Raw genomic sequence first — 23,119 nt, 5'->3', positions numbered from 1 at the left:
TAACGAACTGCTAGATAAAGTAGTGAAGGTGAACAGAACTGATAATAGTAATAGATTATATTGTAATATATTAATTATATTTGTAGCATATAATATAATATGTAAGTACTTATATTAAAATATATATGTATATATTATTATAATCAATTTTAAATTGCTAAATCTTCATTTTTTTTGCCACCTATCTACGTTGTTTGACCATTGGTCGATTATTTGATCGCATATAGCTTAAGGTTCATATCAACAAACCGATTACATATCAGCATCATGCGATTAAATGTTAGATTCTTAGAAGTCCCGACATAATGTGTCTAAAACTCTAATGTTGTAAAGTCGTATTTTGTAGGTCTCGTATCTCACTTAGTGTTACCTATCCGACTAAGTAATAAATTAAGAAATTATCTACAGATATTCTCAGTGTTTTGACATAGGTATCTGGTATATTATATTATTATAATATATTTTCCTATACTTACATATTTTAAGAATATGTAGGTACAGTAAAATATTATTTAGTATACATAGTGGCTCAAATTTTTCATAATTTATGGATAAACATTAATTGGTTGTATTTTTAAAATATATTGCTTTAGTCTCAGCTCAACATTGGCAATGAAGGTGACGTCTTCCTGGATCATTTATTCATGTTTAATTTTCGGTACGTTTAGGTGCAATATATTAATAAATAGTTGAATCATGTTTTTAAGACATTATATTAGTATAATAATCATTGTAGGTAGTTAAATAGGAATAAAATATACCCAAACATTTAAATAAATGTATAAATCTAAATTTAAGAGTTTCGAACACAATTTTACAATATATGAATATTCTATATGAAATGGTTTTTTGGACTGTAACAGTACACATTCCCGATTTAATATTTTATTTTTAGAATCTGTACGGAGCGATGAATATTGTTTTTACGATGATGTATGTTATTTGACTATTTTTTTTTGTGTCTGTGTACCCGATATGTTGTCAAAAATTTCTAGTAGGTTTTAGAAAAAATCGATTTTGGTTTTTGGTGTAACTCTACAACAAATCACTGTAGGTACATGCATCTCCAACTGGTCCTTTATATTAGCCATTTCTATACATGTTAATATTATAAAAATTTTTATTTCTTTTGAATTGTTTATGGATATTTTCAGTTTCCAGTATTTTAGTTTTTTTCTTCTATGCATGTCCATAACATTTTATTTCTAGGGTAAAAAAAGTTGAAAATTTAATATGGGGCTCCTAATACATTTTGACAATAGTAGTTGAAAAATATTTAAAAAAAGGCGGAGAAGTGGATGTCGCTCTGCTGTACAGTAGGTAACAAGTGGGTCACTAACCTAACCTAACCTTTAATTTGAATTCAATGATATAATATCATTGTATAAGAAAAACGATTCTGAGCGAAAACGGTCAGTCAGCCTATGATATTACCAAGTATAATTCATTATATTATTGTGTATAAAGTAATTTATATATAACCTATTTACGTGGAGCCTTGTTTTAAATTTTCAATCCTTAGCCATAAAAGTTAAACATTTTATACATTTTTAACTACAAAATAATTAATAAATTATAAATTTGATAAATGTTGTCAAAATTTGAACTTTAAATGCTTATAAAAAAAAATTGTGCCTATGTATTTTTAATATTTTTTAACTACTATTAGAATGATATATCAGGAGCCTTATATTCAATTTTCACGCTTTTTTACCCAGCAAATAAAATTTTATTGATATTTATAGAAAAAAAAACTAAAAAATTTGAAAACTGACAACGTCCGTAAACAGCTCAAAAAGAGTCAAAATATTTTGTAAATTTTATGGTGTATAGAAAATGCTAATATAAACATTCAGTCAAAATGTCATGTCCCTACGGTCATTTGTTTTAGAGTTACACCAAAAACCAAAATCTATTTTCTCGAAAACAGATTTTGCGTAAAAATTCCCGTTTTTCCTTCATTTTTCTTTTGTTTTTCACGTTGCTTGTGAAAACTACTGGGAAATTTGTATTTTTGACCCCCCAAAGTACCAACGAGATTCACTTTCCTATCTGAAAAGTTACTATTGAAGAAAATCCAAGCACTTTTACTGTCCTAAAAGGTGATGACAGACACAAAAAAAAAAAAATAAAAAAAAAAAACACACATCATTGTAAAATCAATACATTCATCGCTTCGCTCAGAATCTAATACATATATTTACAAGCATTTAAAGTTCATATCTTGATAAATAAGTAAAAATCACGAAAATGTGCAAATTATATAGTGCTAGAAATTTATAAGAATTTTTCTTTTTAAATCTAAGATTTGAAAATGTAATACAAGATTAGATTCCTCATAAGTTTATCTAATTTTATAAAAAAAAATCTCTTCTGGAAATTGAAATTAAATTTTTATGAGCGTTTGAAGTTATGTTTACAAGATTAGGTATCACTCGATTTTTCATGTAGATAGTGATTTTCTTATTTTGTTGTAATTAAAAAACGAATAACTGTAGACACTTGAGATTTATACCATATGTTTATTTTATCAATTCCTATGCTTGATAAAATGTTTAAAATATTTTGATTTGTTTTGAGCTGTTTACGAACAATTTAAAATTTACATTTTTTAAGTTTTTTTTTCTATGAATATCAATATATTGTATTAGTTGGGTAAAAAAGCGTGGAAATTGAATAAAAGGCTCCTGATAGATTGTTACAATATCAGTATAAAAACTATAATCAGTATAACCTAACCTAACCTAACCTAACCTAAATTATGAAAATTATATGGATAGTAAATAATTTAAGAACTAAACTCATGTTAGGAAATTCCCAAAAATGGTATTTTGAAAAAAGTTATTAGGTTTGTACGTTTTAAATTAATATTTACCAAAAAAATAAAATTGATAAAAACTACTTGACTTATACAAAACTTTTTACCATAGAAATTGTTATTCTTAATAATTTGATTAAATTTAAACATTTTTATTTTCAGTTCCGAGTTATAAAAAAGGAAAAAAATGTAGGGATACTATAGTAAATATAGAAAAAGGAATAAGAAAACAATTTTATGAAATATTAATTACAACAATAGTATTATTGGATAATTAGTTATTTCTGTTTCACCCTGTAGCTATATATAATAATAATTCCACTAATAAAACGAAAAATCAAGATGTTTGAAAAATTACGAAAAATTAATCGAAAAAATAATATATCATTTAAATATGAAATGTAGGTACTTTAAAATAATTTACAAACAAAAAACAAATTAATTTTTTTACGTTAATAGATATTAATTGTATTATAGTACATATATATCAATAATCATATAAAATAGTTAAAATTTTAATAATTGCCTATAATGAAATAGATTGACAGGGATGTCTTCTATCAGGTGCTGTAGACACATAAAATGTAATCGGTACTTTATAATTATGTTTTCTGTCACTTCTACAATTATTTATATTATAAGAAAATTGCATTCATTGGTTCATAAGATTCAGTGACTATTCAATCCCACGAGGGGGAAAAGGTGGGTCTTTTCCTATGAACAATATGTTTACAAAGGTAACCCAATACGCTGGTTGTTTGGTGATGAACGGTTACTATAAATTTTTTTATAATTTTGAAATATATATAACAAAATAATTGTATTCATATGTACTGCGAAAAAGTCGTCTCAATAAAAATTAACACCTATTTATAGTCATTAGGTTCAACACATTATGGTTAATAAAATGTATACGGTTGTATATGTTATATAATATTATAAACTGAAAAAATAAAAATTCTGTAAATAAATCAACCATTCCTTAACACTTGGCGATAATGACGAACAGAAACGTTACAATTCAAATTGTTCTTATGATAATAATATATTTTAATTAATATAATAGATCAATCGCTAGTACTCTTATAATATAGATAGTGATTGAACTGAGAGTTCATTGTAAGAGGAGAAAGAAGCTCGCGGGTGGAATGAATACTTTTCTTTTTAGATTTTATTTGATGGTAAAAACCTTTGTTTCCCACCAACTATTATTATCTGAAATTATGCCACCGTATGTATTACACATGAATGCACGATAATATAATTTAATATTATTGAATTCAAACCGCAAATGCTGATCAAAACAACAAATACCATAATCCACTAAATATTGCTTACGTATATTTTAATGCATAACAATACATTATTTCAGGAACCGGCATCCTATGTGACAGGAAACTTCAAAGACGACAAGCTGTATCATCTAGACCAAAGTTAGTGACTGTAGTATAAATGCATTTTATGCTATTATAAGTGCCGAAAATAGTGGTAGTTAAGGTCCTTGAGAGTTAGAGCCCTAATGTCTTAATAAGAACCATCAATCAATATAGATCTATATAAATTAATATTAGGTATTCTAACTACTAACTACACATGGTCATTTTGTGATCAGGAAGATTAAAACCCCTTCTTTTTTTACATTTTGTTAGGTTAATGTTAATGTTTTTCCAATAGTGTTTTTTTTATATCCTATAAACAAAATTTCTACCAGAAGGAAAGCTTTGATTTCACCATATAGTACAATAACTTTTGGCAAACTAGATCAAGATGGTACTTTAAAGAGCTCATTTTTCAATTTTGTCAATAGTTATTTAGTACCACGGGAAAAACCACCGAAAAATTACGAAAAACTGCTAAAAATGGGATTTTAATATCTAACGCTTTGTTTATCACCATAGAAACGAATAAAAAATTATAATATCATAATATTAATTCAACTTATATGATATTATAAATAATAACAATATAAAATATCCCTGACTGACAAACCGTTCCCGCTCAGAACCGTTTTTCTTATACAATGATATTATGTCATTGAATACAAGTTTAATACAATCTATTATACAATGACCCACTTGTAATCTACTGTACAGCAGAGCGACATCCATTTACCTGCTTTTTATTATGTTAAAACTAAATGTATCTACAATTCTCTCATATTTTTTCTATAGTCACTATGCATGCGACATCAGATTCTGACATGAAACGTAACAATTAATTAATTCTATTATGGTCTCCAATCGAATAAATGTATTATTATCTTGAATATATTTTATACTAATTGTTTATATTCGTAATGCTTTTATATTGGATTATAATTGTATAATATTAAGTATTAAATAATAATTTGTTCTCATTTAAATAAAATTATAGAAACATTGATGATAAGTTTAATTGTTCAAATGGAGAAAGCATCGAATGGTCGTTGCTTTGTGATGGTTATAAGGATTGTTCAGATGGTTCAGATGAGACCAAAGATTTGTGTGCACTATACGAGTTTGAAACAAATATGATTATGGGTATAATAATTGCTTTATTACACATCAAAATATTTATATATTTATGTAACAACCATGTTTTTAGATTCCATATAAACACATATATGATAACAAATATGGAGCTTTTATTGTTACAACTAATAATATGTCTAATATTGTTTTAGATTGTGGTAGTGTACATAATATGAAAAACCAAGTAACGCCCGAAGAAGCTGATCAATCAATAATTGAATTAGCACCTTGGACAGTTGCTGTCTATCAAAAGTTTGGAAAATCCTACATTATTTTTCTTCATAGTGGATCAATAATTGCTCCAAATATAGTAATTACTTGTAAGGTCCTTGCACATTGTAATTACGGTGGAATGAAAATTAATTGAATATTGTTTTTAGGGGGTTATTTATTTAGAAATATGACTACTCAATATGATAATTTCAAAATTGGTCCTATGCTAAAGTTGATTGAAGATTATAAACTGTTAATCAATGTAAGTTATTATTAATTCAAAGTCTGAAAGTTATATGTATGACATGTGTTATATAAATTACAACAATTGTGCAGGCAACAATGATTTACTTGAGTACAGATGCTATGACGGCCAATTCTTTTAATGCGTACAGGTCTATAGCAGTAATTGTGTTAGCAATCAAACTTTCGTTAAGTAATGGATTTACGCCTATTTGTATCGATTGGTCTAGTAAATATGATATACGGAAGGAAACTCAAATGAGGGTACATTTGTTTAATTATATAATTAACTAGTCAGTAGTTTTATTAAATACAAGAATTATTCATTTATATTGATTGTTTGGTTTAATTTCTATAAAGTAATAGATTTGGACAACATTGAGTAGTCATTTGAGTTAGGTCTTTTAATTTAAGGCTCGGGAAGTGATGACTAAATAATAGCCTAGTCAAATTATATTTTCTGTACTGAAAAAATCCCATTAAGGTGAAATTTGGCAAACACCTTCATAACGTCCTCATAAACAATGTGTAAAAAATTTACCACAAAATCACGTGCGCGTCAAAGGTTATTCGAAGAGAAAGGTCATGAAAATAGGCTTTTTTATATCTCGTTTTATAGAGGGGGTAATTTTCAACAAAAAAAAAGCATAACATTTTCGCGTAGAGTTAATGTTTTTGAGCTATAAAGCCTACAAAGTACATGCATTTAAATAAATTTGTTTTTTTTCACTTAAAACAAACAGCTTTTGCGTTGATATCTCACTTTAAACTGGATGTACTCGAATAATTGTTTAAATAAAAGTTATAGAGGAGAAAATTATCTACAATTGTGTTTTTTTAATGTATGTATGCAATTTTACTTACAATATTCACCATTAAGAAAATTACGAGTACATAACGATAATAAAAATGCATTTAAATATTATATTTATTTACTTTTTGACGATGTAAATGGACTACGCCTACAGACAGTGATTGGTTTTTTTTTGGGGTGGGGGGGACGGATTCCCCCTTCTTTTCAAAATTTTTTTGAAGATTGCCCCTTTTATTTATAACGCTGGGAATGCAACCTAAACTAGTGAATTTGTGAATCATTTTTTGATGCCAAATTTACCTAATAGGTAGTCACAATATTTGTATCGATCTTGTACGAAAATAACTTATCATAAAATACATAAATTGTATTATGCACACATATTGTCATATTGACATACCTATTTAAATATTATTTAACAACATAAATCAGTGTTTATGCCATAGATAATACATGCGTGATTCGTAATAACCATAATGTCATTCGACGGTATTACGTGAAAACATTTTATAATTAACAGCATTAGCCCTCCGCAGTTGTTATGGTTAATTTTATGTGGAACACTCGTTTATCCAATATCTGCAGAGCTCCCTTTCTTTTTTTTCCAAATCAACCACTGCCTACAGAGAAAACTATGTAAAACAAACGCGACTAGCTTCGACCTAAATAGTGATGTGGAAACGAATGCATTTTTATTATCGTTATATACTCGTAATTTTCTTAATAGTGAATACTTCCAGTGAAATAACATATACACATAAAGAAACTATCTTGTAGATAATTTTCTACTCTACAATTTTTATTTTAAAAATTTTTTTAGTACATCAAGTTTAAAACGAGATACAAACGAAAAGGCTGTTTGTTTTTAGTGAAAAAAAACAAATTTATTTAAAAGTATGTACTTTGTAGGATTTATAATTCAAAAACAATAACCCTACCCGAAAATACTACGCTTTTTTTTTTGAAAACTACCCCCTCTACAAAACGAGATATAAAAAAATGCTATTTTTATGACCTTTGCCTTCGAATAACCTTTGACGCGCACGTGATTTCGTGGTAAACTTTTTATACATTGTTTATGACGACGTTATGAAGGTGTTTGCCAAATTTCACCTTGTTGGGATTTTTTCCGTACAGATAATCTAATTTGACTAGGCTATTGTTTAGTCATCACTACCCGAGCCAGTTGAACAACCAAAGCGCGTTCTGCGCGTGTGCACAGAGTCTTATGTGTCCCACCACACAAGTATAAAAAAAATTTGTAAACCAGTATAAATTATTTTTATTCCCATATTTATATTTTGTTTAGTCAGTCTTCATTCCACAATTATAAATGTTGTCATTCCAGACGTTTACGAGATATTAATATTATAATTTTAAACTTTTACAGATTATTGGTCGTACAATAAATAGTAGAGGTGACAATGATGTTATTAAAGTAATACAATATTTCACACATTATAGACCGGCGACTGATGAGACGTTAAGTATCAAATTAAATACAGGTAATACGTGAATTTAGATTGTGATCATGAAATTAAATTTTCAACTAGTTATTGGATTCAGATGGTACTTTGGGTGTCAAAAGTAAAATATTCTAGTATTTTTCTAAATAAAAATAAATAATTTAGGAAGATGCAAAACCAGTTTTTGACAAATTCTATAGTTTTTTTTTAGACCCACTTAAAAACGAATAACCATAGATACATGAGATTTTTTCTAAATGTTTATACTAGGATTTTCTGTGAATAACAATATCTTTAAAATATTTTAAATATTTTTTACCTTTTTATAAACATTTTTTAATTTTTCACTTTTACTTTTTCGTTTTATTTTTATGAATGTTGAATGATATTTGTTTGATGGTTCGAAATTCTTTGAAACGTAATACTATATAAGTTTCTCAGTTATCACAAAATATCAATAATATATTATGGTCACAAAACATATTTATAACATCAACAATTAGTATTTTGACAATAGTTTTCAAAATACCAATCAAATTCTAATAATTTTGTATTTAAAAATATTATATTCCATTTGTATATCTAAGGCTTATAAATATCCAATCATAATACAAGGTTCCTCGTAAGTAGTGAATTAAGTTTTTTTCTGGTTTTCAATTAAGTAATACAAATATACAAAATAATGTAGATTCTTAGTGGAGCGATGAGTGTATTGATTTTATTGTAATTCTTTTTTGTTTTTAGTGAAATACTTAAGAGAAATCTTGTATTCAATTTTCTAAGCTCGAATACCAAAAAGAAAATTTTACTGTATTCTTCAAAGAGAAGTGTTCTTAAGAAAATTCAAAATGTTGATGAATTTTTTCAAAATCCTAACTATACAGTCGCTCAGAAAAAAATAATATGAAATAACGCTTAACATTTTTTAATTTTCAGTAACAACAACTTATGAAGAACCTTGAATTAAATGTTCAAGTATTTTTAAAGACAAAAATCTTAAAATGATTGAAATTTTCTTATACCTATAAATAGCTCAAAATCAATAAAAATATTTTGAATATGTTTAGTTATGACAGCGCTAATATAAATATTCAGTAAAAACTACTTGTATCTATGGTAAATTTTTTAGAGTAACACCAAAAACAAAAATTGATATTTTCAAAAACTGGTTTTTCCTTAAAATCTCAGGTTTTCCTTAATTTTAGATTCCGAGAATCATAGATTTTTAAAAAAAATTTTTTGTGTCTGTATATACGATATGCAATTGAAATAATGCTTCAATTTTAAACTTAAGTATCTTGTTCGATGGGACATTGGCGAGATAAAAATGTAAAATTCGCAGTAGTTTTAAAAGTGCAGGGAAAAACAAAATCGATTTCGCTTTTGGGTGTTACTCCAAAACGAATCACTGTATATATATGCAATTTTCGCTGTGTGGTTATATTAGCTTTTTCTATACACGTTAACATTTCAAAAATATTTTGAATCGTTTTGAACTATTTATGGACATTTTTGGTTTCCAATATTTATAGTTTATTTTTCTATGAATGTCAATAAAATTGTATTTGTTCGGTAAAAATTCTTGAAGTTTTAATACGGGTCTCCTAATAAATTGTTAAAATAATAGTTGCAAAATATTAAAAATACATACATTTATAAGCATTTAAAGTTCATATAATGAAAAAATACGTTAAAATCATGAAAAATTGCAAATTATTTAGTGTTGGAAATTCATAAAATATTTTCTTTTTAAATCTAAGATTTGAAAATGTAATACAAGATTAGATTCTTTATAAGTTTATCTAATTTTATAAAAAAAAGTCTGTACTATATTATCCACACTGACAAACCTTCACCACTCAGAATCGTTTTCGTGTACCTACAATGATATTATGTCATTGAATTCAAATTTAATTCCATCCATTATACAGTGATCCACTTGAAACTTACTGTACAGCAGAGTGCCATTCACTTTCCTACCTACTGTACATGAATCTCTCCACTCAGGTTCTAAAACGTCAAAATAACACGTAAATTAATAAAGAAATACACTTATATCAAAGTTCCATACACCTCAACCCTATAACAAGACCATTTAATGATTAAATGTCGCATGTTTCAGACACACATTTATCATATGGATTTCAAGGATCAGGCTTAAGCGTTTTATACTCAAACAGATATTATTTAACCGCTATAACGAAAGACTGGAACAGAAGAAATAGAAATAATTCGACCGAAGTCGATATAATACGATTTATAGACATAAAACCCTATGTTCCATGGATACGTGGAATTTTAAACAAACATGTACGTAAATATCTTCTTTTATAAGTATCAATTTAAATTGTTAATTTATTGTATTGGCTTAATTTTTTAATGACAACTTTTACTTCAAAGGTAACATATTTAAGGAAGAATATATATTTTTAATATTTGAGTATTTGACAGGTCACATTGAGTTCATGCGTTTTACCAACCATTGAAGGAGTAATATATTCTTATGAAGATTCTAATAAAATACTATCTCATGGGTCATTAATTGATCGTCATGTTAATGTTATTGAGAATTGTGAAGTTGGATATCATAAGGCTTCTCACCATAGTTTTAGGTTTTGTTTAGGAAAAGGAAAATGGTTATCGAGTTCTGATAAATTGTGTATCAGTAAGTTTTGTATACTAATTTATCCAAATGTCATAATTATTATTAAGCCCGAAATATGGTCCTGTTTGACTATAATTTATTTACGTTTATAGAAATGTGTCCACCTCTAGAGTCAGATAGCTTAGATATTGAATGTACTCATAATGGGATGTATGCTAATTGTACAAATCCATCCAAACCCGAAACAATAGCAAAACCATCATGCAAGCCATTATATACCGCACCAAATGGACTCGAAAAGGAACCACTAGAATTACTTTGCATGCCCAATGGAACGTGGAATAAAGAACTATATAGATGCAATCCAAGTAATTGTATAATTTTAGTATAAAGATAGTTTCCTAATTTATTTATATTTTATTAATTTACCTGAATTTTACTGTAATTAAATGCTTTTATAGTTTTTTTTGTATAACTAATGATTACATAAAATATGAATAATTAATCGTTGGGTTTGGGTTAATCAATTGATGTACATTTTTAAACCGTCAACAGTATGTCTATTCTATAAACGTTAATACTTGTTAACTATTATCATTCATATGTATATTCAAATATTATTTAAGAATGCGGTAAAATTAATACCATCAACAATGGAATGATTATGGGTGGTGGAACAGCATCTAATGGAACGGCACCGTGGAATGTTGGTGTGTATCAATTTAATAAAACAATTTCCAATGATTATGATTTGATTTGTGGAGGATCGATTATTTCTCCGAATTTGGTCGTTTCTGGTAAAATATTTGTAGAATGAGTATAATAGAAAAGAATGATAATTAAATAAATATCGTTTTAGCGGCTCATTGTTTTTGGGAAAAAGGTATGTTATCTCATAAAATATCAGTTAACGATGGTCAGTACAAAATTGCTGTTGGAAAATATTCTAGAAATATTACAAAAATCGACAATGAATTTACTAAAATAATGAATGTAAGTTATTAATAATTCAAAGTCTACAAATAATTGGTATGACTTATATAACATGATTCAAAACTATTTTATAGGTGGAATCTGTTCATCTTAATGAGAATTATCGTGGATATTCCTGGTTTCATGCTGATGACATATCTATTGTTGTGTTACAAAACACAATTTCTTTTAATATTCTTGTTTTACCATGTTGTGTCGATTGGTTTGGTATAAATACTATACCAAATGGAGAAAAAGGAATGGTTTGTTTGTAGTATTATTTAAATAATTAAATTGTTATTTATTTACAGTAAATTTCTGTATACTTGTACCTATACTAACTATCATTATTGACCTCCAATAAATAAATTGTCCATCAAATTTAAAGAGCAAATACCGTGAGATTTTATAAAAAATTTTGTATAAATATTGGCATGTTAAATTATATAACAAAAATTTTTTTTTTACTGCCATTGTAACAATATTAAATTATGAGCCTTGTATTAAATGTTCAAATTGAAATTTTCATTTTTGACCAAAAAAATGAAATTTTATGGACGTCTATGGGAAAATAAAAACTAAAAAAATTTTTACTACCCAAAGTACCAACTAGATTCACTTTCCTATCAGAAAAGTTACTGTTGAAGAAAATCCAAGCACTTTTACTGTCCTCAAAGGTGATGACAGACACAAAAAAAAAAGTGGATGTCGCTCTGCTGTACAGCAGGTGACAAGTGGGTCACTGTAATGGATGGTGTTAAATTTGAATTCAATGATATATCTTTGTATAAGAAAAACGATTCTGAGCGAAAACGGTCAGTCAGCCTATGATATTACCAAGTATATTGATGATATTATTGTGAATAAAGTAATTTATATATTAAACCTATTTACATGGAGTCTTGTTTTAAATTTTCAATCCTTAGCTATAAAAGTTGAACATTTTATAAATTTTTAACTACAAAATAATTATTAAATTTTAAATTTGATACATTTTGTCAAAGTTTGAACTTTAAATACTTATAAAAAAATATTGTGCATATGTATTTTTAATATTTTTCAACTGCTATTGTAACAATATATCAGGAGCCTTGCATTAAATTTTCACGCTTTTTTACCCAACAAATAATATTTTATTGATATTTATAGAAAAAAAAAACTAAAAAAAATGGAAATTGACGATATCCGTAAACAGCTCAAAATAAGTCAAAATATTTGGAAAATGTAATGGTGTATAGGAAATGCAATGATAAACATTCAGTCAACATTTCATGTCTCTACGGTCATTTGTTTTAGAGTTTTTTCTCGAAAACAGATTTTGCGTAAAAATTCCCGTTTTTCCTTCATTTTTCTTTTGTTTTCATGTCGCTTTTGAAAACTACTGGGTAATTGATACTTTTGATACCCCCCAAAGTACCAACTAGATTCACTTTCCTATCAGAAAAGTTACTGTTGAAGAAAATCCAAGCACTTTTAATGTCCTAAAGAGTAATAACAGACACAAAAAAAAATTTAAAAAAAAAACACACATCATTGTAAAATGATTACATTCATCGCTTCGCTCAGAATCTAATACATATATTTACAAGCATTTAAAGTTCATATCTTGATAAATAAGTAAAAATCACGAAAATGTGCAAATTATATAGTGCTAGACATTTATAAGAATTTTTCAAAGGCCTCAGAATTTTTCGCTCAGAATCTAAATAAAAAAAAAAAAAATACGGTAGTTGAATTATTATTTGCTTATTATACCTACTGTTGTGTATCATTAATAAGAATAATAACACAAACGTAAATTATAGTCTTTTATTGTCAAACATATAAATCGTAATGACGTACATTAAAATTGTCTACTTGCTAATGACCGATTGACAATCCCCACCGATCGTAATATGATACTTATGATTATTATTATTACTATAAACGTTTAGTATACAATATGAATTATAAATGCTGAATATGCAACACCTACCAAATTAGTACATAATTATAACTGTAAAACTAGAATATTAATTTTTAAATATAATACATAACTTAAGTTGTTCTTCTTCGTTTAAATATCTAAAGACCATTAAATATTACCATGGCAACCACTTATATACAAAAAATTCCATCGGAAATCTCAAAATAATATATAAATGGTTGCCATGGTAATATGGACACACACACAGCTGGAAATCTCAAAATAATATATAAATGGTTGGCATCGTAATATGGACACACAGACATACATTATTTTTATAACTTAGATCACACATTGTACAACCGTTTAATACTTTTGCAGATTGTTGGTTGGGGAAAAACGGAAAAAGGCATTGCCAGTCCTATTTTACTGGAAGCATCTTTGCCATATATTGACCATAGAACTTGCTGGGAAATGTATAAAAACGGATTTGAATTATATGTGACTAAAGATAAATTTTGTGCCGGTTCTGAATTGGGTAATAAAATCATAATATACTTAAGTTAAAATTATTGAACGCTGGATATTGATGGTGGACAATTTTAAAAATAAAGATTACATAATTTTTATGAATATTTAAATTTTTACAATTAGTCTAAGAATACAAAATATTTTTCTGCAAATCTAACAAAAAAACTATACACATAGACAGCATAAGGAATATAGTGGATAATCCAGTTTGATTTAGTTTTATGAGTTGGGGGGGGGGGGGGGGGGAGTGACACTAAAATTATAAACTATTATTCACAAGTTTATATTTACCCTATTGAATTTACTACACAATTTACTACTTTTGTGTCTGACTAGTGATGACCCTTTTCTAGAAAAAATAATGCTTAGTATTTTATTTTAAAGGAGATTTCTTGTTAGAGAACTTCAAATAGGTAAATTAAAATAATATTTATATAGTACTATAATACCTTTTATTTGGTGATAAATTAAATCCCACATTAAGATCTTTAGGGACCAGAGGCCAATACATGGTTGTGGGCCCTAACCAATGAAAAATTGGCCAATGAAGTAATGTGTACAGGGTTATGTACCGTCTGAATACGGTGGTCGAGAGCATGTGGATTTTAACTGATCCAAATATAGGACCAACTAGATTCACTTTCCTATCATAAAATTTGCTGTTGAAGAAAATCCAAGCACTTTTACTGTCTTAAAAGATGATGACAGACACAAAAATTTTTTTTAAAAAAAACACACATCATTTTAAAATCAATATCGCTTCGCTCAGAATCTAAAGACAGCCATATGTTGAACAAGTTGCCAGTTCAATTAATTTTAATTGCATTTGTGATCCGGTGGAGCTAATACATCTATGAACATTCGATTGCGCTTCGTTATAATATATTATAACATATTTGATGTTTGCAGTTCAACGAGATAAGTTGAAAGCACGAACGAATATACGATGTGGAAATAAAACATGGAAATGTATGCATAACAATTAAATGATATTATAGGCTTTTTGATATTCTGTAAACATACTATAATGGGTATACATTGTGCACTTTAGGTTGTAGTTTGTTCAATTTATAGCTGCCGAAGACAAGCACGCCCTATATGATATATTATAATATAATATAATTATGTCTCTATACGTATTTTATTTTTTTCCGCATCTTTTTGCATTTTGATTTGATTTATTGACAATTATAGGATCGACTCGTTTACAGGAACGTGTAAATAATGGGGAGTTAGGATTATGTTTGTAGATCAATCTGGACAAAAATGGGTGTGGAGACATAGAGCATTTTTTTTTGTTGCATGTGTGTATACAGAATATATATGACGTATTCATGTATATTGTGTTAAGATATTATTGCATCATCTCACATCTTGTATGGTCAGTTGTAATTATTTATCCTAAGTTGTACATTGTAGTAAATCATGGAAATATTTTATATAAGATACCTACTACACACCATGTTAGTGACTTCAATGATAAATGTAACTATATTAATAAAATGCTGTGTAAGCCAAGTATTTTTTTTTTTTTTTTTAATTGTTGTTAAATGCAAAGTTATGATATTTTCAAGGTGTTACGTTTAGTTTGACTATATCAAAAATTATTATTTAATTATTTCTAAATAATCACATCGATTCTAGGATTCATAAGTAGGACATGTAAAGATTTTACTTAACCCTTTTATCATATCATTATTAGATTTTATGTTGAATTGCATGTTATTATAATATTATACGTGATTTAAGTTATATTCATAAATTGTTGAATTTTAAATTTCTTTATGCGTTTATTCTCTTTCTCATAAACTCACATTGTTAATATGATCATTTGAATCGTTATACAGTATACGATAGTACTAATTGACTGATGTATAGTTTTAGCACATAATTGTTTTGGAAGTAGTTTATTTAGTAATTCATTGAATATTTGATAATCACACTATATAAATTTAATTCCAAACTATGTTACCTACCTACCTACCAATAATAATAAATTATGGTTTGAAATTTATTGAGTTATCGGTTATAACAGTTACTTTTATCGTAAGTTCCACTGATGTAGTTTGCTCAGTGTAGATGTGTGTACAAGACACCTATAAATATCATGATTTCGACCTACTTCTGGCACATGTTATAGGAGATATTATATCATATTTACCATCGTATCCTTGTAATATTGTACCTGTACATCATATTTTATACTAAATAAGGTAAATTAATATTTTACCTACTACCCAATAACAGTCATATTATTAAATAATGTATTATGAATAAAATATATTTTTTCTCAGGACAAGGAGTGCGTGAAGGGGATAGTGGTGCAGGCTTAAGCTTTATACATTCGAATTTGTATTATTTAACCGGAGTAGCGAGTATGAAGGATCCAAATACAAATAGTTCAATCGCAGTTTTTACAGATGTTAAGCACCACATTCAATGGATTCGTAGACTGTATGACAAATATATAACTAATAAAAATATACTATAAACTATAATATGAAATATTATAAACTATTAAAATAATTTAGTTGAATTGTAATTGAAGTCAATTTTTGTATAAATAGTTTTTTACATATGTGTAATAATTTTTAACAGTTCATTTAAATTAATCATAATAGGTAAGTTTTTCATTATATATAATATGTAGTACCAAAGCATTAAAATGATTAAAATTGACACGCATTTAATTCGAATAGTTTTAGCATTATACCAATTTTGCATCGTTTCATAACTTATTTTTATATGTGTTGTGCATTTAATTTGGAATAATTTCTTGTACTATTCTTTCTTTTTATCAACTGTATTGACATGGTTTTGTTAACAGCAACTTCTGGTTGATAAGCACAACTACTGTGCTGAAACTAACATTTTTGAGTACACAATCGTAGCAGTAATGTGTGGACCACGTCGACCTATATATAATATGTGGTGTTGCCCCGCGTTTTACGCTGGAGTGCCGGACATGGGTTACACTGCAACAAGCGTAGCAGTGTTGTATTCTGGAGGGAATCGCCGTTTTCGACCAAAAATGTACCCTTCCTGTTTCGGCCGATTCACTTATAATAACAGTGTAATGTATGCGTTATATGGTAAACAGTATACACGTATAATACACTATATTTTTTTATATACACCAGTATTAGGTGGGTAGGTATTTTTGTATTTTATAAGATTATAATATAAAATATTATGTATAAATCGAAATTTCTAATTTATTCGATGCATTGTTAATAATGGCCCGATTTCCAACCGAATAGAAAAGTGCCGCAGTTGTTATGATAAAAAAACGATGTAAATCGTTGTGATTTGTTTTAAATAATTATAAACAATTATCAAATATCAATATTTTTAAACCATTAAAAATGTTAGTTAATATTATTGTTAAGTTAAAGAAAAACTTGATATCAGGAATGCTTTAAAATAAAACAATCAAAAAAAAAAAAAAAAAATGGAATAAAAATTGATTGTAAATGTTGTTTAGGAACGACATATCATCACGGTTGTTCAGAGTAACAGCCTACACAATACTGAGTGCAGCCTATAATACTTGGATATAGTAAATAATCAAATCATTTAAAATTAAAACTATACATTAACTATTAAAGTATTAAAATTGTCAGTATGTGTTTAGGTATAGGTCAAGGAATAAATAACACAATTTGTTACAATAAGCAAGCCTTGGCATAAACGATTTAAAACGTAAAAGTTAAGTTAAAAGTAATTGAATTTTAACAACTTTACTTAACTTTTAAAATTTAATTGTCAATTAACCTAATTTTAACTAAAGGAAACTTACACAGCATTGTCGTTCAGAAAGATGTGGTATTGATTGTTGTTATAAAGAATTACAGAGTTTTATTACATATAAAAGATTACGACTTGTGGTTCGCATGATAATACATACATTTTCCAGAGATTCCATGAAATTTCCAATAATATAGGCCAGGTATTTCCCATAAAGTGCTTAATATTTCACAAACAAGAATCAATTTCTTAGTAAATCTCGCTGATAATATGAATTATGCCTACAGGGGACACAACAATTAAAAAAACGTGACATAAGTGTAATAACTCTTGCGTTAAAAAACATAGATGTCATATTTTTGTCGTTTACCAAGCAAAGGTGGTGAGGAAACTTACACAGCATTGTCATTCAGAAAAATGTGGTATTAAATTTTGCTATAAATAATTACAGGGATTTATTATATAATATACAAGAATGCGATGTGCTGTTCGCATGATATTTCATACATTTTCCAGCGATTCCACGAAATTTCCCATCATAGTCTAGATATTTCCCATTAGGTGCTTAATATTTCACAGACAAACATTATTTTTTTAGTAAATCTCGCTTACATGGTAGAGTATTTCTACAGAGGACACCAAAATAAAAAAAAATGCGCCTTATGTGTAATACCTCTTGCGTTTAAACAACATAAACGTCATGTTTTTGTTGTTTGTTAAGCAAAGGTGGTGATGAAACATATAAAAAGATTATTGTTATAGCTGTACCTTACATACAGATCAAAATTATATATTTGCAGTATAATTTAAATATTAGTATTTATTTATTAAAAACAATTAATAGTAGTTGAATCTTGAAATATGATTTATTTTCCATTTGTTTCCATTAAAATACAACAGAAATATAGAATAGAATATAGTATAATATATTACCTAATTAATCATATTCTACTCAATAATATAAATTAATCTACTGCTGCTAGTTCTGCTATAAAGCAAACTTGTGAAATTAATAATTATTTTCAGTTTTGAATGTGGTCTAATCTAAATGTTTCTTTTTTGAATTTGAAGGAAAATGTTTAAAACATTGATATAAAAAAGAAAATATTTACAGTTCACATTAAAATATAAAATATTAAAATGTTACTTCAAAAATATTTTTACAGTCCTAATCTCATTAGTATATTAAAAGTAGCAATCAAACTATTAGAACTAATATAAGTGTTCAAAATGACAAATTTATTTAATTAATCCTGGCGGTTCTCAGAAATATCAATGCAAATAATATACAGTTCATAAATCATAATAAGAAAATTTTTGGAAATAACTTTGATTTTAACAAAATAACTGAGTTAAGTTATAATTATTTATAAAAAGAAATAACTCAGTTATTAACGAAGTTATTTTCTACATTCTATTTGTTTTTAACTAGTTACTGCCCAGTTTTGTATATTATAGTAACGGATACTGGGATAGGTACTCATTGCCACATAAGCATGTTTTCGAATCTTATTACTATAATGTAAATACATCTATAAGTTATAGGAAACCTAATTTATTGTTTCTACCAATGAATGTATATGTAAGACTTCGGAGGAATCTTATATTAAATTATCAAAATTTAGATCAAAGTAAACATTTTTTATATGAATTGTCTTATTTTTTCAAGGTTTTTGCCCAAGCAATACATTATTTATCAACAACTATAATTTTTAAAAAAACTAATAAAAATCAAAATTTTCCTGTTTATAAATAGTTCAAAAAGAGTCAAAATATTATTAAATTTCTACGGTATATGGAAATCGCTATTATAAAAATTTGGTGAAAATGTGAATATGTGATCACATTTATACGGCTATTTTTTTCAGAGCCAAAAACCAAAATCGATTTTGTAAAGGTCTTAAAAGCAATATTTATATTCAATTTCTTTTCGATATAGTAATAGTACAAACAGTTTATGAGAAAATCTAAAAAATTTGACTAATGAGTTTTACAATAAACAACAAGGAATGTAGGTAGGTACCGTTATAACCTGCAGAAAAAATGTTTTTAAGTGAGACATTCTATCAGCCTCTAGTTCTTAAAATAAAGACGTAAAACCAGAAAAATTAAAAAAATAAACGACTAAAAAAACATATTTTTATATAATACTAGCTGAACCCGTGCATTTCGTTGCCCGTTATGTTCAAAATTTATCTTAACTTCTCCGTTGCCCAGAATAAAAATTCTGATTCGCAGCAGTACATTATCAGGTAGGTGATCTACCTGCGGTAGATCGTGGACTCCGCCGTGCTGTTTGTACGTAAGTGTATGATTTAACTCTAAAGTGTCAACGTTATACCAAGTTTGTCGTTTTTACTTAATTCCACATACGATGGATTAATATAATCAATTTATACAAAATTCTATCCCAACCTAACCGTACTTAAAACCGATGAATACATTTTTATACTCTTTACCTTTAAAACTATAAAAACAAAAAATATAAATTCATTCACAATAGAAACATATTTACAGGAAAACTTACATTTAAGGCAATTATTGAGAAGAGGTTCCGTATCTACTTTTGAATCTATGTAATTTTTCGATGTTAATGGTAAACGTACATGTTCCATTAATTGGGGTGAATTACATTTTCTAGAATCCAAATCATGTTTTACCCAACGAATAACATATTCAAATACCTAAAAGAATAAATAAACTTATAAATATAACCTTGATGTAGGTGACTATTGAATGTTTTTTTGGAGCATCGTCTACCTAGCTAAGTCAATTCCTATTTCTAAATTTATCGATAGGTATGTATAATATGTCATGCCGTTAATTGCAATACCAAGTTCTCACGGCAACAGTTTTAGTTGCATTTGTTTTAACTGCTTCAGAATCTACATGTTTACTTTTTGAAAATAACTCTTAAACAATTACAGATTAGTACATTAACATTAATTTAATTTTACCTGGCTATAACAAACTTTTTAAATACCTAACCTACCTAAACTAACCAGTTTTAAAATGTAAACTTGAATACAAATTTTAGAAGTGTTCTTTAAGATATTTAATTGAGATCATGAAAATATAATTTTTTAGGACTTTGTTTGTGTCATATATATATTTTTTAGAAAAACAATACATCCGGGTCTAAATTTAAAAAAAATTATATTATATAAGAAAGTAGTTCAATATTTCACTCCCTAATACTAAAATAAAACAATAGTTAATTTTAGTGTGCTTACTTTTTCTTCAGATGGAACCTTATGCTCATAACTGGAGATAAACTTAACTACTTGTTCAGATAATAAGGATAGGAATTCGTCAGCCTCAACCACTTCTCTAAGAATCAAAATATAACAATAATATTATATTACACAATTTCCTTAAAGTATCATTATCATAAATAATATTTCATACGAAAAGTTATGTTGAGTGTACAAATCTGAACTTGTTAATAATTTTGTACAGCTATGTAAATCAGCAGAAGCCTTAATACCAAGACAATTTGTAGGGTGCAGTTGTTTCTTTAAAAATTCACAGCATGTCTCATTTACATCGTTTAACTGCAAAAGATTAGCAGCTGGTAACAAAACCTTAAGGAACAAAAGAAAAGTTTAAATATATTTTAAAATAAAATAAACTTACTATCACTTATTAAGGCCCGTATTACAATAGTCGATCTCCAGTTGAACCACGTAACTCAGCTACTAAATTCAGTGGGTTAAACGTAATCGAAGTGTAATCGACTATAGAATACGACTATAGAATACAATTAAGAGGACGCTACACTGGTCATTTTCAGTGGTAAAACACGTCTACGAAAAACAAACGAAACTATCAAAAAGTAAAAATACTTAAAATGAAATTTATAGAGAACAATATTTAAGAGGCAACCTTATCGGAGTTTTTTGAAATATTAAGTTGTAAAATAGTTACTATTGTTTAAAAAATAAATATTATTAATAATTATTAGTGATTACGAATTAGGACGACGGAAGTAATAATATCAGACTCCTGTTGTATTCACTTTTCGGTTATATCCGTTGCGGATTTGTAAGTTCGTCCTCGATGACGAAATAACTATATTATTTTAAGATTGATTCCCGGAAGATCTTATTAGGTAATAAATAAATAGTCTTTGATTTAATTAACTAAATACTTTTATTGAATACGAATTCACATGAGTCCTGTGTGTGATATAAAATACTACTGCCGGCGACGCTCATTCGGTATTTCGTTATTGCCCGTCGAGGGCATTGCAAAAAAGGTGCTTATTGTACTAATTACTAATAATTTATAAACAGGGGTTCGTAACACTTCTAATAGCTGTATTTCCAGAAATGTGTTTAAAAATTAAAAATAAATATTCAAGTTGAGGTAATTATTACTATAACTATTGTAATACTCGAATTAACATAAAGTAAACTCTGAAAAATAACCATTCCTTCTGGATGATTCGACGTAATCACGTCAATTCAATTCAGTTTTTCTAACTTTTTTACAATTATATGGTTGTTACATTATTTATCATGGCAAATGAAAAAAATTTGCTAAAACGTAAACGATCAACTAAAAAAATAATCACTGATACACTTTCGCTGAGACGATATAAAAAACCGAGGTAAATTACATATTATTTATTTTAAAATTAAAAACATATAGCCGATTAAAATTAGTTTTAAAAACTTAGTCTCCTGGTCTAAAACGAAAAATGTATTGTACTTCTTCAGTTCAAATTCGATTCAACAATGTTGATCAAAACTCTAGGTAATACATTTTTAAATAGCACCTATAAATCGGTGTGTGTGTTAATATAACATTAGAAACAGTTAAATTTATAACTATAACAAAATATATATTATTCATAATTTTGATATATCGATTTTTTTTAAAAATATTAATTCTTTTCGGAAAAAAATTTTAAAACAACCTATTCAATTATGTTTAGGTATTACGATATTTAGTTATATTGTTGTAATTCAAAAACTGTTAATCGTAGGGACTTTAAACTTTTTACCATTTTTTTTTTTTTTAAATAACTTAGTTTCTCTATAATTTATTTAAAATGTATATTATTCCATTCTAGTAGATTTGTAGTTTAATTTTTTACAAATAGTTTAAAATTCAAATACCAACACTTCAAACGTGATAAAAACCACTAATTTTATGAGTATTTGAGATTAAAATTTTTATGAAATCACGTAAAGATTTCAATTTTTTTAAAGGTATAAATGGGCATTTGAAATATTCAATTTTTTTTTATAGATGTCGATGAAAAATTTTGGCTGAGTCAAAATACTTTA

At 27.0% G+C, this 23,119-nt stretch overlaps 1 protein-coding gene across 2 annotated transcripts; it reads left to right on the top strand.

Annotated features, from left to right (window-relative positions):
• Positions 1 to 298: 298 nt before the first annotated feature.
• On the top strand, positions 299 to 17,221 carry LOC132946242 (uncharacterized). Of its 2 annotated transcripts, XM_061016125.1 has the most exons (16): positions 299 to 431; positions 594 to 658; positions 4,191 to 4,251; positions 5,192 to 5,337; positions 5,481 to 5,648; positions 5,709 to 5,803; positions 5,878 to 6,048; positions 7,989 to 8,103; positions 10,187 to 10,374; positions 10,516 to 10,729; positions 10,822 to 11,037; positions 11,296 to 11,466; positions 11,529 to 11,662; positions 11,737 to 11,904; positions 13,929 to 14,085; positions 16,373 to 17,219. In XM_061016125.1, exons 2-16 carry the CDS (start codon positions 613 to 615, stop codon positions 16,567 to 16,569), a joined length of 2,247 nt encoding a protein of 748 aa, XP_060872108.1. In that variant the 5' UTR covers positions 299 to 431; positions 594 to 612; the 3' UTR covers positions 16,570 to 17,219. The 2 variants fall into 2 exon arrangements, with proteins under 2 accessions (XP_060872108.1, XP_060872109.1); XM_061016126.1 differs by lacking the exon at positions 299 to 431 and having other exon boundaries at positions 595 to 658; positions 16,373 to 17,221.
• The last annotated feature ends 5,898 nt before the right edge of the window (positions 17,222 to 23,119 follow it).

This window comes from Metopolophium dirhodum, chromosome 6, assembly GCF_019925205.1.
Source record: "Metopolophium dirhodum isolate CAU chromosome 6, ASM1992520v1, whole genome shotgun sequence".
Taxonomy (NCBI): domain Eukaryota; kingdom Metazoa; phylum Arthropoda; class Insecta; order Hemiptera; family Aphididae; genus Metopolophium; species Metopolophium dirhodum.
Note: the sequence above shows the minus strand (reverse complement) of the source record. Positions and strands in the feature narration are given on the sequence as shown.

Bases quoted from the DNA above. Each gene is read 5' to 3' on its own strand.
- LOC132946242 (XM_061016126.1), top strand. From the start codon at position 613: ATGAAGGTGACGTCTTCCTGGATCATTTATTCATGTTTAATTTTCG. The intron at 8,104-10,186 runs GTAATACGTGAA...CGCATGTTTCAG, and splicing joins AAGTATCAAATTAAATACAG to ACACACATTTATCATATGGA. The intron at 14,086-16,372 runs GTAATAAAATCA...ATTTTTTCTCAG, and splicing joins TTGTGCCGGTTCTGAATTGG to GACAAGGAGTGCGTGAAGGG.